The sequence below is a fragment of the Cherax quadricarinatus genome, chromosome 5 (assembly GCF_038502225.1).
Source record: "Cherax quadricarinatus isolate ZL_2023a chromosome 5, ASM3850222v1, whole genome shotgun sequence".
NCBI classification, from domain to species: Eukaryota; Metazoa; Arthropoda; class Malacostraca; order Decapoda; family Parastacidae; genus Cherax; species Cherax quadricarinatus.
In genome coordinates, this window is record NC_091296.1 from 17,534,637 (window position 1) to 17,551,664 (window position 17,028).

The 17,028-nt window shown below is 38.8% G+C and overlaps 1 protein-coding gene across 4 annotated transcripts in view; it reads right to left on the reverse strand.

Annotated features, from left to right (window-relative positions):
* The window catches only part of LOC128684830 (putative mediator of RNA polymerase II transcription subunit 26), a 260,980-nt gene that overhangs the window by 190,551 nt on the left and 53,401 nt on the right, over window positions 1-17,028 (reverse strand). For all 4 annotated transcript variants that reach the window (XM_053771124.2, XM_053771123.2, XM_053771122.2 and 1 more), the window contains exon 3: window positions 5,020-5,106. In XM_053771124.2, the coding sequence (XP_053627099.1) occupies window positions 5,020-5,106 (87 nt within the window). The remainder of the gene's footprint in view (window positions 1-5,019; window positions 5,107-17,028) is intronic.

The window sequence follows — 17,028 nt, forward strand, 5'->3', positions numbered from 1 at the left end:
GCCTAGAGATGAGAGAATGGGTCTATGTGGTAAGTTGTATCGTATAAAAAACATCCTGCAGCAAGCAGTGCATAATGGAAAAAATGCAACTGTCTTTTTGGTTTAAAAAGTGATTTTGAATTGCATTTTCACATGGTTTATATGGTTGTATTCTGGATTTCTTTGTCTCATTTGATAGAATGGAAGATATACTACAGAAATACAGATGATTTTAATTGGTTTCAGGACTGAAAGTAGCTTGAAATTGAGCTCAAAGTAGCGGAAATGTTCAATTTTTGCTGATATTCCAGAGTACACAAATTATGTCACTCATCCAATACGTGTCCAACTGGTTGGTCTAATGTGTGTCCACAAATGCGCTGACATTATTTAACCCTTTGACTGTTTCGGTCGTATATATACGTCTTACAAGCCACCGTGTTTGATGTACATATACTCAAAAATTCTAGCGGCTTCAAATCAAGCAGGAGAAAGCTGGTAGGCTCACATGTGAGAGAATGGGTCTGTGTGGTCAGTGTGCACCATATAAAAAAAATCCTGCAGCACACAGTGCATGAGACAAAAAAAAAAAACTCTGTGTTTTTTAATTAAAACGCCAACTTTGTGGTCTATTTTCATATAGTATTTATGGTTGTATTCTCGTTTTCTTGGTTTCATTTGATAGAATGGAAAACATATTATAGAAATAGAAATGATTTTGATTGGTTTTACTATGAAAAGAACCTTGAAATGGAGCTCAAATTATGGGAAATGTTTGATTTTTGCCGATGATCAAAAGTAAACAAACGATGTCATTGTCCAATAAATGTCCAACTAGCCATTCTAATATGCAGTCATTAATGGGTTGACATTATTTATACAATTTTACAATATTGCAGTAGTCTCTCAGTAGTAGTAACCAGTTACCAGTCTCAGTAGTAACCAGTTACCAGTAACCGTCCGTTGACTCAACGACCAACCGTCTTGAGTCACGGTCTTCATATTGTGCTGAGCTGACACTATTTCAAAACACCCACTACGGGGTACTCTCAGTAGTAGTAACCAGTTACCAGTCTCAGTAGTAACCAGTTACCAGTAACCGTCCGTTGACTCAACGACCAACCGTCTTGAGTCACGGTCTTCATATTGTGCTGAGCTGACACTATTTCAAAACACCCACTACGGGGTACTGGCGAGCCGCCTAGCCAGTTTTTACGAGTGTAACCAAGGAGATAGGTACGGCTGGCAAGAGCTCTGTCCACATAACAGTAATTATACGTATAACAGCCTACGTGAGTATTTCTACCCTAATCCACGTATCGAACTCTCACATGATAAGTCTACATAACTGTAAATCTTCTATTTTTTGTTTGAATAAAAATTCAAAACAGAAAGCAAAAGTAATATCAGAGGGGCCTGGAGACATGACTGATGAACAAAGAAAATGTTATTTTAGTGCCAGGAATCTCTGCAATGTTCATTCTGGACCCTATTTTGAAATTGGCATATTTTTTAAGTTGCATGAAATTGGCCAAGTTGCAAATTTCTGACCACACTATTGGGCAATTGAAATTGGTAAATGGGCAGTTTCTTGTACTCAATCAATAGAACAAATGGAGTTCTAAAGAAATAGCTATGAATTTGGTCAACTGGAACAATGGAATTAGCTGAAAATAGGGCTCAAAGTGGGTGAAATCGCCGATTTGTAAATATCGCCAAGGTCGCTAACTTCGCGAGAGCGTAATTCCATACGTTTTCCATCAAATTTCATTTTTTTTTATGTAATTACCATCAGGAAAAGATTCTGTATCATTTCATAAGAAATTTTTTTTTTCCAAAAAATTTTTGACACCAGGAGACACCTCAGGATTTGGGGTTGCGACAGTCAAAGGGTTAAGCAATTATTACAGAAATGCAGAACAATAACTCTTCTATTTTTTCTGTGAATAAAAATTCAAAATGAAAAGTAAGCATAATATAGGAGAGGTCTGGGGACAGAACTAATAAACAGGAATATTTTTTTTTAATGCCAGGAATGTCTACAGTATTTATTCAGGACCCTATTTTTAAACTGACAATTTTTTAATTATGTGTGCAATTGGCCAAATTACCAATTTCTGATCACTTTATTAGATAGTTGAAATAGGTAAATGGGCAGTTTCTTGTACTCTATCAATAGAAGGAATACTACTAGCAAAATAGCCATGAGTCTGGTAGATTAGAACAATGGAATTGGCCAAAAATAGGGCTCAAATTGGGCAAAATTGCCAATGTGTAAATATTGCTGAGACAGCTAAATCTGTGAGAGTGTAATTCCGTAAGTTTTCCAACAAATTTCATACTTTTAGTTTTATTTCCTTTGGAAAAAGATTCTCTATCGTTTAAAAAAAAATAACTTTTTTTTTTAATTCTTCAACCCTGAGAGCAAGTCTGAGATCAGAAGTCTTGATCCTGACAGAGTCAAAAGTGAAAAACAGGGCAATTCTCTTTACGGTGCTAACCTGGAACCTAATCTGCTATATAAACGGGCCCTACTGTACTAGTACCAGAGCCAAAACCAACAATGACAGTACTACTGGTACCAAAACCAAAACTAACAATGATAGCAGTACTGATACCAGAGCCAAAACCAACAATGACTGCAGTATTGGTGTCAGAACCAAAACCAACCATGACAGCAGTACTGGTACCAGAGCCAAAAACCAACAATGATGGCAGTACTGGTACCAGAGCTAAAACCAACAATGACAACAGTACTGGTACAAGAACCAAAATCAACAATGATGGCAGTACTGGTATCAGAGCCAAAACCAACAATAACAGCAGCACCAGAACCAGAGCCAGAATCTAGTGACAGCATCAACACTGACTCCAGTGTGGTCACCAGCTTCATTAGTATGACCATCTGCACAAACTCTTAAAACCACCAAGGTCACCAACACCAGCATCTCCAGAACTAGCGACAGGACTAATAACAAACGCCTCTAGTATCAGCTCTGGATCCATCAGCACCAGTTTCAGCACTGGGAGCCATCAACATGGGTTACTCCGATGGTATCATTTCTATCACTTGTCTTCGTTTTGTGGCCTATGCCAGACTGATCTTGGCGAGGTCAAAAAGCCAGACATAAAAGGGTCTTTATTTGATGTAGGGATGCTGGCCAGTGGCTCTGTGATCTTTAAGAATACAACCAACACTCTTGTATGGGTGTGAAGCATGGTGATGAATGTTGAAATGAGGAGAAGGCTGGAGGCAATGGAGATGTCATGTCTGCAGACAATGTGTGGTGTAAATATAATGCAGAGAATTCATAGTTTGGAAATTAGGTGTAGGATTACCAAAACTATTATTCAGAGGGCTGAGGAGGGGTTAAGGTGGTTCGGACATGTAGAGAGAATGGAACAAAACAGAATGACTTCGAGGGTGTATAAATCTGTTGTGGAGGGAAGGCGGGGTAGGGGTCGGCCTAGGAAGGGTTGGAGGGAAGGAGTAAAGGAGGTTTTGTGTGCGAGGGGCTTGGACTTCCAGCAAGCGTGCGTGAGTGTATTTGATAGGAGTGAATGGAAACAAGTGGTTTTTAATACTTGACGTGCTGTTGAAGTGTGAGCAAAGTAACATTTATGAAGGGATTCAGGGAAACCGGAAGGCCGGACTTAAGTCCTGGAGATGGGAATTACAGTGTCTACACTGTGAAGGAGGGGGTGTTGATGTTGCAGTTTTATAACTGTACTGTAAAGCACCCCTCTGGCAAGACAGTGATGGAGTGAATGATGATGAAAGTTTTTCTTTTTTGGGCCACCCTGCCTTGGTGGGAATCAGCTGATGTGTTAATAAAATAAAAAAATAACCATGTCCTTTTTGCATGTGCAAAAGTTAAGGGTGATTCTGCACTGCAGTACTTCTGTCTCCCACAGAGACCAATACACATTAAACATGTGCTAGTTCTGTATATCCAACACTCTCACATGAAATAAAATTAGGATATTCCATGTGGCTTTCACACAGTGGATAATCCACATCCTAGCTTTCCATATCTTGCAGGTTTATGGGGGATTTGGAGGTAGTGGTTTGGTGTGGGATTGTGGTGGTGGATGTTATGGGAGGGAGTAGTAGTTGAGCAATGTGATGTTGTGGTGGTAGACGAGTGGTAGTGGACCTATAGCAGATGATACAGTGAGCCCTCGGGTAACGGTATTAATCCGTTCCAGAGAGCTTGCCTTTAACCAATTTTGCCGTCAGCCGAATTAATTTTCCCCAAAACAAATAATGGAAATCCAATATTTTGACACAAAAACGTGCCGCTATCCAATTTTGGCGTTAGCCGATGCCACCATTACCCAAGGGTCCACTGTATATGGTGTACTGTAGGTCATCACCCACCATTACTTAAGCAACATTTTATTTCCATCCCACTTATTCACTGCTTTTGTTATCACAGTTTCTCTTAGTGGATATTTTCCTCCAACTTTTAGCTTTGATTTCTACGAAAAGTTCACTAAATTTAGCTTACTGCGTATTTTTATGGCTGACAACTGTGCCTGGGGCAAGAGATGTACACAACGGGTAGGTAGAGGTGTATGTGTGAGGCCTACGATGGGGAGAGAAAAAGAGCTATTGATCCCCTCTCTGCTATATTACCAAACTACTTTTGTTTTTCAGCACCAACATGCACAGATATACTCACTTCAGTCTCTACATGAGCTAATTTATGTGTATGTATCTGATATGTATGTATCTGATTTATCAACTGTCTACTTATTGCCTGTCTTCCACATAATGAAGCCAAGTATTACAAACAGTAAAATGGTACAATACAAGCAGCAAAGTCGAGTGGTGTAAGTGGTAGAACCAAACACAAATATGCAATCATCAGAACAGAGATGCATGTATAAAGGACAGAGAGATACCAGCAGCAAAATAAAACAAGAGAAACAGAAGTAGAGCCAGACATGAGACACATTTGGTAAAGATAATTACAAAGAGGTAAACAGCACTATGATAAAGTAAAAATAACCAACAAGAAAAATAGAAATACTCACAGGTCAATCAGAGGAAGTTCAGTGGCCTGTAGAATATTGAGGTAGATGCATTTGCTAACAAGCTTTTTGGAGTATTTAGCCATCAACCTGCAACAGAAAGATAAATAACAAGTTTTATAACTTTCAATAAGCAAAGAAATAGAGTATATACATGTAATATAAAACTGTATTTTGTTCCAATAACCTATAGTGTCCAACATCCAGTTACCTGTAAGTTTACTAAAAAAGTGTAAAAATTAATTTAAAATATTTACTGTTGTGGCAAGGAAGGCTAATAAGGGCTTGTTTCAGTCTGGAGTGGGATACCTAAAGGTTCTCCAATGATGATTTTGGGGGTTACTACCCCATGACCTGGTCCTAGACTAGGCCTACTGGTTGATGACTGGAGTAACCAAGCTGTTGGTATTAGACATACATAGACTAACATATGTACCATGAGCCCAGGATACATACAGGATATTGCAAGAAACCCAAAATATTTCTATTCCCATGCAAAATCTAAGCTCAGAACTACCTGAAGAATTGGACCATTATTGACAGGAGACTCATATACTGATGATGAACAGTAAATGAGTGAAATCCTGAAAAACAGTACGAGTCGGTGTTCAGCAACCCACTAAATAACAGCAAGGTAGAAAATGCAAAAAAATATTTTTCACTCCAGCAGAAGGCCGTGCAGACCAACTAACTGACATTAGTTCAAATCCCATAGATTTTGAAAAATGGACAACATGCTCACTCACTCAGCACCTGAACCAGATTCATGTAATGCTCTATTTATAAAGAAGTGCAAACTACCACTAGAACGAGCCCTAAGTATTCTTTGGAGAAAGAGCTTAGATCTAGGTGAAATACCAGAAGCCTTAAAGAGTGCAGACATAGCTCCTTTGCATAAGGGAGGTAGTAGAGCACTAGCTAAAAATTACAGACCAGTAGCCCTAACTTCTCACATGATAAAAATCTTCGAAAGAGTGATGAGACAGCAGATTACAAATTTCATGGATCAGCACAAGCAGCATAACCCAAACCATTATGGTTTTAGAGCAGAACAATCATGCCTTGTCACAGCTGCTGACCCATTATGACAGAATTATGGAGGCACTGGAAGATGACCAAAACACAAATGCGATTTACATAGATTTTGCAAAGGCGCTTGACAAATGTGATCATGGAGTGATAGCGCATGAAGGCCATGGATTTTCAGCTTCCTAACACACAGAACACAAACAGTAGTAGTGAAAAGGGCAAGATCTAGCATCAGCAAGGTCAAAAGCTCAGTGCCCCAAGGCACTGTCCTGGAAAGAATGAAGAACTCAAAAGGAACACTATAAACAAAACTCAAGAGGGTCACAACGAAAGGAACACGTAAAAGACTTGGGAATAATTATGTCAGCGGACCTTTCTTTTAAAAACCATAACAAGACAAAGATCACGACAGCCAGGAAGGTGACGGGGTGGGTATTGAGAACTTTCAAAACAAGGGAAATAATGCCGATGGTGATACTCTTCAACTCTCTAGTACTCCCTCATTTAGAATATTGCTGTGCTGATGGCCCCCATTCAGAGCAAGGGAAATATCAGACCTGGAACAAATAGAGATTTTTTACGGCTCACACTGAGCCAGTAAGCACCTAAATTACTGGGCCCACCTTCAAGTCTTGAACATGTACTCATTGGAGCGGGAGAGAGAGAGATACATGATAACATATACCTGGAAAGTACTTGAAGACCTGGTCCCAAATCTGCACACTGCCATAGCAACATACTGGAGTGAGAGATATGGGAGGAAGTGCAAAATAAACCCAACACGGAGTACGGGTGAGGTGGGGACAATGAGGGAACACTATATCAACATCCGGGGTCCCAGACTATTCAACATCTTACCAGAAGATATCAGAAATACAGCTGGAACAAGTGTAGAAGCCTTCAATAGGAAACTGGACAAGTATCTTCAACCAGGCTATGTGGGGCAGTGGGCCTCCAGCAGCAACAGCCTGCCAGGCAAGCAGCAGACGAGCCTGGCCCAAGGCCAGGCTCCGATAGTAGTGAAATTGTAACCCCAAAATGACTGAGGAAATTATTCAGTTCCTTTCTAAAGACAGCAAGGGTTCAGTGGTAATTTCCCTAATGCATGAAGGAATGGTGCTGAAGAGACTTGGTCCCTGTACACTTCTTGAGATATCTCTTAATATACTCACTGCACCCCTGGTTTTCATTTCAGTATTTTGCACCATCTGCCAAGCCTCTTGTGGGACCAGTTCCTCAAAAAAATTTTAATGTATGAAATCACTATAAAAAACTTTCAGGTATTTAGTATTCTACAGAGGAACCTAGACAAAGGTGACATCCCACAGTCATTAGAAGCTACCAATATGGCCCCACTTCACAAAAGTAGCAGTAAAGCAAGCACAAAAAAATACAGACAACAAATATCGCTAAATTTCACACATTATCGAAATCACTGAATGAGTCCTAAGAAGTAAGAACACCAATCACATGGAATCTCATAAACTGCATAATCCAGTGCAGTATGAGTTTAGAGCAGGTTGCTCTTGCTTTTCACAACTGCTAGATCATTATGACATGGTCTCAGATGCACTGGAACACAAGCTAAATGCTGATGCAATACAATTTGCAAAAGCCTTCAAGAAGTACGATCAACATGTGATAAACAGAATAAGTACAAGAGGAAAAACTGGTGAAGTGGACAGATGAATATCTGATTTCCAAACAGAACCCAGAGAGTAGTGATAAACAGAATGAAGTCTGAGGTTGCCTCAGTGAAAAGCTTTGTTTTTCAAGGTAAAGCACTCACCCCACTCATTTCTCGTTCTTATATCTAACATATACAAGAACATATATCACAGCACTAATAACACCAAAATCTCAATGTGAATGGCATCTGTTAAAGACAGCAAATCTTTGAGCAGATATAAATCAAGTTTATTCAGTGTACCTCAGACAATATGATGATCAATGGCAACAAGTTTCAGTTTCTCCATTATGGGAGAATGGAGGAAATAAGAACTGAAACAGAGTACAGGACAAACTCAAATAGAGCTAAAGCTCCATGTGCAAAATTTTGGGGATGATGGTGTCAGAAGATCTCTTATTCATGTATCACAACAATGTTGCTATTGCTACCACAAGGAAAATGGTAGGCTGGATAACTAGAATTTTCTAGGCAAAGAGATGCAAGCCAATGATAATACAGTGGGACCTTGACTTACAAGTGCCCCAACATATGAGTTTTTCAAGATACGAGCCGTCACTCGATCGATTTTTTGCTCTGGGTTATGAGGCAAAATCCGAGTTACGAGCGAGCTTCCCCCCAAGGGAGGTTCCTTGATGCTGGTGAAGGGAATTGGATCTGTGCTCCAGTTCCCTAAATTAAGCCTGAATACCTTCCAGCCCCTTCCAGTCAGTACAGAATGGGTCTTAGCACTTGGTGTATGCAGTATTAAAAAAATCTGGGAACACTTAGTACCTTCTGGGAGCACCAGTTCAATCGAGCGCCAGCTAGAGCAAATAGCATGGCAAACACCAGGGATTCACTGATGTTATGTCATATTAACACTCCCTTTTTAAGAGGAAAGTGATGGATGTGGCCACAAGTGGTCAAAGAAATATCAAAAACCTCAATAATAACCCATGTATAACATTTGTGCAACATCCTTTCATTTTTGATACCAGTGGTAGTGTCATCCTGCTAGAATGTACTATAAACTATGCCCTAAGTACAGAGAAATGATTCTGGAACGTGTAATACGTGTTTGGCAGGCTGGCCGGCTGGCTTTGGCTGTTTGTCTGTATCTGTCTCTATCTCTGTCTCTCATATGTACACATAAGTACAGTTATAATACATAGTGTAAATTACCTAGGATAACCCAAAAATTCCAGGCAAAGTGCTATACAGTGCTTGTAGATATAAGACATAATAAGCACTGTCACTTCTGCGTTGTGTAATACCTGTTGGTTTATGAGCCGCTCTCTAAGACTGAGAGACAAGCAGACATAAAGACGCACACACACAGGCAGACAGAAAGACAGATAAGCAGAGCTAGACAGACAGACAAGTTTGTGTGTAACAGTGAAAACAAATACTGCCAGGGTTCCCTGCAGCAGTGCTTTATCATCAAGTGTCACTCCACTGCTTACCCTGTCCGCAGTTTAGTGACTCATCATACACACCATGCTTCAAGAAGTTTCATATGTATACTCCAGCATGTCTAAAACATTGCTAAGACCTATAAATACTTTGTACATATTTCTAGACAATAGTAAATGACCGAGGCAGGTGAAAATATTCACCTGTTGGTGTGATTGTGACTATTTGAGTATTATTTCAGTATCTAATATTAGTGTCCGAACAAAGATTGGCTATGAAATCACCAGAACTATTATAAACTGTAATTATCAGAACATAAAAATTATATAAATTAAAATAAAAACTAGAAAAAAAAGGTACATCAGCAACACTTCTGCAGGCGGCAGGACTCCATGTTGCTGTCAGGTGAGCATCCAGCGCCAACTTCGCGGTCTTGTATTTCAATAAGTTCTGGTCCTAAATATTTTTTTTTGTCTCATAATACACAAAATTTCCCTAAAAAAAAAAAAAATCGGAGCGCTGCGTGAGTGAACATAGATCTACGTTTGGACAGTTTAAGGGTTAACATGACTCATGAAATCGTAATGACACGATTGCAAACAAACCATACCCCGGCCGGGATTGAACCTGTGGTTAGAGTCTCTCAAAACTCCAGACCGTCGCGTTAGCCACTAGACCAGCTAGCCACAATAAGATTCGTCCAACTAGGTATATTTCTACACCATAGGAAGGTTAGCACAGGCACCACTGTGACCACAAATGCAAGTTTTTACAGACGAATCTCCAGGTAGTGTGGCCGTGACGAACTCTAGCTCAAGTCCCCTCACTGCCGTCAACATGACTCACGAAATCGTAATGACACGATTGCAAACAAACCATACCCCAGCCGGGATTGAACCCGCGGTTAGAGAGTCTCAAAACTCCAGACCGTCGCGTTAGCCACTAGACCAGCTAGCCACAATAAGATTCGTCCAACTAGGTATATTTCTACACCATAGGAAGGTTAGCACAGGCACCACTGTGACCACAAATGCAAGTTTTTACAGACGAATCTCCAGCTAGCGTGGCCGTGACGAACTGTACTCAAGTCCCCTCACTGCCTGTTAGCCTGTGCTAACCTTCCTATGGTGTAGAAATATACCTAGTTGGACGAATCTTATTGTGGCTAGCTGGTCTAGTGGCTAACGTGACGGTCTGGAGTTTTGAGACTCTCTAACCGCGGGTTCAATCCCGGCCAGGGTATGGTTTAAGGGTTAAGTTCAGCGATAAAGTGTAGCATTAAGAGTGAAGCAAGTAAATCAGGGAAAAGTGAAGTGAAAAAAAATAAAATACAAACTGTAGCAGTTAAGTTCAGTGATAAAGTGTAGCAAGTAAGTTAAGTGATAGAAAAAGGATGAAATGAAATGAACTCCTCCAATGCTATTGTTGCTCTTTATAGGGCCAGTGACAGCATATGCCACTCTGCCTATCTTTTCCACCCTCAACCTCTGCCAGCATCTCTTCTCCAAGGTAAATATGTACGTACACTTTATAAAACCAGTTTATTTCTTTACATTCTCTATTATGTTTTATTATGTTTTTATACAATATTTCTAATTTATAAATACAGTGGACCCCCGCATAACGATCACCTCCGAATGCGACCAATTATGTAAGTGTATTTATGTAAGTGCGTTTGTACATGTATGTTTGGGGGTCTGAAATGGACTAATCTACTTCAGAATATTCCTTACGGGAACAAATTCGGTCAGTACTGGCACCTGAACATACTTCTGGAGTGAAAAAATATCGTTAACCGGGGGTCCACTGTACATTGTTTTAGCATTTTCCTTATGAAATTAGTGATTTAGTAAAGTTAGCCTCACAAACACTCCATTTTCTCTTATAACAAGAGCATGGGAAGATATGGTCAGAGCGGGAGCAGGAATGGCTGCCACCACTCACCTCATAATGACACTTTATTCATTCTAGAGTATATACAGTGGTACCTCGAGTTACGAACTTAATTCGTTCCAGAAGACTGTTCGAGTGCTGATACCGAATGAATTTGTTCCCACAAGGAATAATGTAAATTAGATTAGTCCATTTCAGACCTCCAAAAATACTCTTACAAAAGCACTTACATAACTGTTTGAGTTGGGAGCTGTTCGAAACTCGAGGTACCACTGTATCATGTTTCTATGTTATTTATATTTTTTATTATGTTATATTAGATCAGTTGTGATAGATTAATAAACCATAGAGTTGATATTAATGTTATATTGAAGTATTTTGTCCTGCCTCCCAAGAGCAGGAATTCTGCTGGAAAGGATTAATGGCACTTCAGTTAATTTAAATAAGGAAAATTGATTTGATATACGTACGGGCAAACTGAGTTATGATCTAGGTCATGGAACAGATTAAACTCATAAGTCGAGGTTCCACTGTACTTTTTAAGTCACTTGTTCTCCCAAGACTGAAATACCATACTGCTGTACATTAACCCTTTCAGGGCCCAGAGGCCAAATTTCAAAGTGTGCACCAAGGTCCAAGAATTTTCAAAAAATAATTTTGTTATTTTTTCTTATGAAATGGTAGAGAATCTTTTTCTGACGGTAATAAAACAAAAAGTACAAAATTTGATGGAAGATTGACGAAATTATGCTCTTACGAATTTTGCTGCGTCGGCGATATTTACGCAGCGGCGATTTTGCCGACTTTGACTTCCATTTTAGGCCAATTACGGTAGTCCAGTCAACCAAATTCTTAGCTATTTTACTAGTATTACTTCTATTCTATCGACTGAGCACAAGAAATCGCCAAGTCAACTGCTTCAACAACAAAATAAAGTAACCGGAAATTGGTAATTTGGCCAATTTAATGCAAAGTTCAAAATATTCCAATTTCAAAATAGGGTCCAAAATAAACAATACAGGCATTCCTGGCACTAAACTAACATTTCCTCTGTTCATTAGTTATGTCTTCAGACTTTACAAATGAATTCCATTTTGATTTTTTATTCACATAATGAATTTTTATTCAAACCAAAAAATAGAAGATTTACTGTTATGCAATACTGTAATAATTGTAAAAATAATATCACCACATTTGTGAATGTGTATTAGACCCACCAGCTGTCATGTATTAGCCTTTTGAGGTCATTTGTTTACTCTTGAACATCGGCAAAAATTTAACATTTCTGCTAATTTGAGCTCAGTTTCAAGCCATTTCCAGTACTAAACCAATCAAAATCATCTCTACCACTGTAGTATATCTTCCATTCTATCAAATGAGACCTAGAAATTGTAAATACAACTATAAAAAACATATGAAAAAACAATGCAAAGTCGCTGTTTTAATCGAAAATTACGGTCTCAGGTTTTTTCTCTCTCATTATGCACTGTGTGCTGCAGGATTTGTTTTATGTGCTGCACACATGCCACATAGATGTATTCTCTCATATCTAGGCCCAAATTTACTGCTCACAGGTTATCAGAGTGAGCTGAGCTCATGGCGTAGATCTACGGTTTGGGCCCTCAACGTAAAGCCGTAGATCTACAGCAGAGACCCTGAAAGGGTTAATGCCTCCCTTCAAGGCAGGCAAGACTGTTGAACTAGAAAACAGAGAACTTTCATTACCAGTATACATTCAAACATCTGAACTACTTACTGAGGATGCTTACGTTTCTTCAATTTTATTCCTTGAAACATATGGAAGAAAGGTGTATCATAATTTATGCCTGGAAAATTCTGGTGGGGCTGGTCCTCAAAATTACCCCAGGGCCTATGCCAGTGGTATTCATTGTGCAGCTCGCAATGACTCAATTCACGGCTCATGTCTACTTTTTCTCATTTACTATATTGCACTAGCAGCTCAGTACTACTTAATTTAGTTGAGTTACGCTAACTTGCAGTAGCTGCGGCTCTCTCAATCAATGTGTTTAACCGAAGTGGCTCTCTTGCAAAAATTAGTGAATAACACTGGCCTATGCGATGGGGGTTCAGCCAGTACATTGGTCTGGGGCCTGGCTGTGAATATCTGAAGGAGCCCCATAGCCACAGATGTTTTATTTTGATTTTTTCATTTGATTTTTTTTTTTTGGCAATTTCAACTACAGTGGAACCTCTACTTGCGAGCGCATCCAAGTGCGAGTTTTTCCAAATACGAGCAGTCAATGGGTTGATTTTTTGCTTCTATACGCGAGCAAAATTTCCATAAGCGAGCAGACCTCAAGGCAGGTTCCTTGACACTGGTGAGGGGCTCTTGTTCTTGATCTAGGGAATTGTATCTCATTTGTTTGTTGGACTATCTTATTGAAACTTGGGCAATGCATGATGGAAAGATGCTTCTTAACCCCTTGACTGTCACAACCCCCAATCCTGAGGTGTCTCCTGGTGTCGCAAAATTTCCAAAATTAAAAAAAAAAAAAAAAAAAAAAAAAAAAAAAAAAAAAATATTGTGAAATGATAGAGAATCTTTTCCCGAGTGCAATGACACCAAAAGTACAAAATTTGATGGAAAACTGATGTAATTACACTCTCGCAAAATTAGCGACCTAGGCGATATTTACAAATCAGTTATTTCGCCCACTTTGAGCCCTATTTTCGGCTAATTCCGTTGTTCCAGTCGATCAAACTCATAGCTGTTTCTTTAGAACTCCATTTTTTTCTATCGGGTGAGTATAAGAAACTGCCTATTTACCGATTTCAACTACCCAACAATGTGGTCAAAATTTTGCAATTTGGCCAATTTCACGAAAATTAAAAAATATGACAATTTCAAAATAGGGTCCAGAATGAACAATGCAGACATTCCTGGCTCTAAAATAACATTTTCTTTGTTCATCAGTCATGTCTCCAGGCCCCTCTGATATTACTCTTGGTTTCTATTTTGAATTTTTATTCAAACAAAATATAGAAGATTTACTGTTATGCAGACTACTACAATACTGTAATAATTGTACAAATAATGTCAACCCATTCATGACTGCATATTAGAATGGCTAGTTGGACATTTACTGGACAATGACATCATTTGTTTACTTTTGAACATCGGCAAAAATCAAACATTTCCCCTACTTTGAGCTCCATTTCCATGTTCTTTTTATATTAAAACCAATCAAAATCACCTCTATTTCTATAATATGTTTTTACATTCTATCAAATGAGACCAAGAAAATGAGAATACAACCATAAATACTATACGAAAATAGTCCACAAAGTCGGCATTTTAATTAAAAAAAAAAAAAAACACACGGTAGGAGTTTTTTTTTCTCATTACGCACTGCGTGCTCCAGGATTTTTTTTATATGGTGCACACTGATCACACAGACCCATTCTCTCACATGTGGGCCTACCAGCTTTCTCGTGCTTGATTTGAAGCCGCTAGAATTTATGAGTATATATACGTCATACACGGTACCTCGTAAGACGTATATACGTATACGACCGAAACAGTCAAAGGGTTAATGTACACCAAAAATGAAAGAAATCTAAGCATAAATAAAGGAGTTCACTTCTTAGTGGCATTTTTGTATGGTTTTTATGGTTGTATTCTTGTCTCTTTGGTCTCAACTGAAACAATGGAAGATATATTACATAAATAGATAAGATTCTGATTGCTTTTACAACAAAAAGTAACTTGAAATTGAGCTCAACGTAGGAGAAATGTTCGACTGCTTTAGCTATGCAGTCGTGAATGGGTTGACATTATTTATACAATTATTGCAATAAATCTTATATATTCTGTGTGAATAAAAATTACAAATTATTTATATAATAATAATAATACGTAATAATAATAATAACAATAATAATAATACGGTGGACCCTCGACTAACGATGGCATCGTATAATGTTAAATCCGATTAGCGGTACATTTTAACACAAAAATTTTGCCTCGACTAGCGCTAAAAAACTCGACCAATGTGATTCATTCCGTTCGAGATGCGTCCACTTGTGGCCTGAGCGCACCTCACTTGTCCCGTGGGTCCCAGTGTTTACAAGCCAGCCAGCCACCGCGGTCCCATCCAAACATACAATCAGAACATTTCATATTATCACAGCGTTTTTAGTGATTGCACCTGCAAAATAAGTCACCATGGGCCCCAAGAAAGCTTCTAGTGCCAACCCTACAGCAAAAAGGGTGAGAATTACTATGGATATGAAGAAAGAGATCATTGCTAAGTATGAAAGTGGAGTGGGTGTCTCCGAGCTGGCCAGGTTGTACACAAAACCCCAATCAACCATCGCTACTATTGTGGCCAAGAAAACGGCAATCAAGGAAGCTGTTCTTGCCAAAGGTGCAACTTAGTTTTCGAAACAGAGATCGCAAGTGATAGATGATGTTGAGAGACTGTTATTGGTGTGGATAAACGAAAAACAGATAGCAGGAGATAGCATCTTTCAAGCGATTATATGTGAAAAGGCTAGGAAGTTGCATGACGATTTAATTAGAAAAATGCCTGCAACTAGTGGTGATGCGAGTGAATTTAAGGCCAGCAAAGGTTGGTTTGAGAGATTTAAGAATCGTAGTGGCATGGTGAGGCTGCCAGTTCGGACCACAAAGCAGCTGAAAAATATGTGAAGGAATTCAAGGAGTACATAGACAGTGAAGAATTGAAACCTGAACAAGTGTTTAATTTTGATGAAACAGGCCTGTTTTGGAAGAAAATGCCAAGCAGGACCTACATTACTCAGGAGAAAAAGGCACTCCCAGGGCATAAGCCTATGAAAGACAGGCTTACTCTGTTGATGTGTGCTAATGCTAGTGGTGATTGCAAAGTGAAGCAAACAGTAAGGCATGAGTCACTAGGGACTTTTTCTATGACTGGTTACACCATGCATTTGCCCCCACTGTGAAAAATCACCTCCTGGAAAATAAATTGGACCTTAACCCTTTGACTGTCGCGGCCGTATATATACGTTTGCGAGGTACCGTGTTTGACGTATATATACTCATAAATTCTAGCGGCTTCAAATCAGGCAGGAGAAAGCTAGTAGGCCCACATGTGAGAGAATGGGTCTGTGTGGTCAGTGTGCACCACATAAAAAAAATCCTGGAGCACGCAGTGCATAATGAGAAAAAAAAAACTCCGACCGTTTTTTTTAATTAAAATGCCGACTTTGTGGTCTATTTTCGTATAGTATTTGTGGTTGTATTCTCGTTTTCTTGGTCTCATTTGATAGAATGGAAACTATATTATAGAAATGGAGGTAATTTTGATTAATTTTACTATAAAAAGAACCTGGAAATGGAGCACAAAGTACAGGAAATGTTTGATTTTTGCCGATGTTCAAAAGTGAACAAATGATGTCATTGTCCAATAAATGTCCAAATAGCCATTCTAATACGCAGTCATGAATGGGTTGATGTAATTTTTACAATTATTACAGTATTGCAGTAGTCTGCATAACAGTAAATCTTCTATTTTTTGTTTGAATAAAATTTCAAAATAAAAAGCAAGAGTAATATCACAGGGACCTGGAGACATGACTGATGAACAAAGAAAATGTTATTTTAGAGCCAGGAATGTCTGCATTGTTCATTCTGGACCTTATTTTGAAATTGTCGTATTTTTTAATTTTCGTGAAATTGGCCAAATTGCAAATTTCTGACCATGTTATTGGGTAGTTGAAATCGGTAAATGGGCAGTTTCTTGTACTCAATCGATAGAAAAAATAGAGTTCTGAAGAAATAGTTATGAGTTTGGTTGACTGGAATAACGGAATTAGCCGAAAATAGGGCTCAAAGTGGGCGAAATTGCCGATTTTTAAATATCGCCGAAGTCGCTAACTTCGCGAGAGCGTAATTCCGTCAGTTTTCCATCAAATTTCGTTTTTTTGGTGTCTTTACAATCGGGAAAAGATTCTCTATCATTTCATAAGAAAAAATAATTTTTTTTTTTTCGAATATTTTGCGA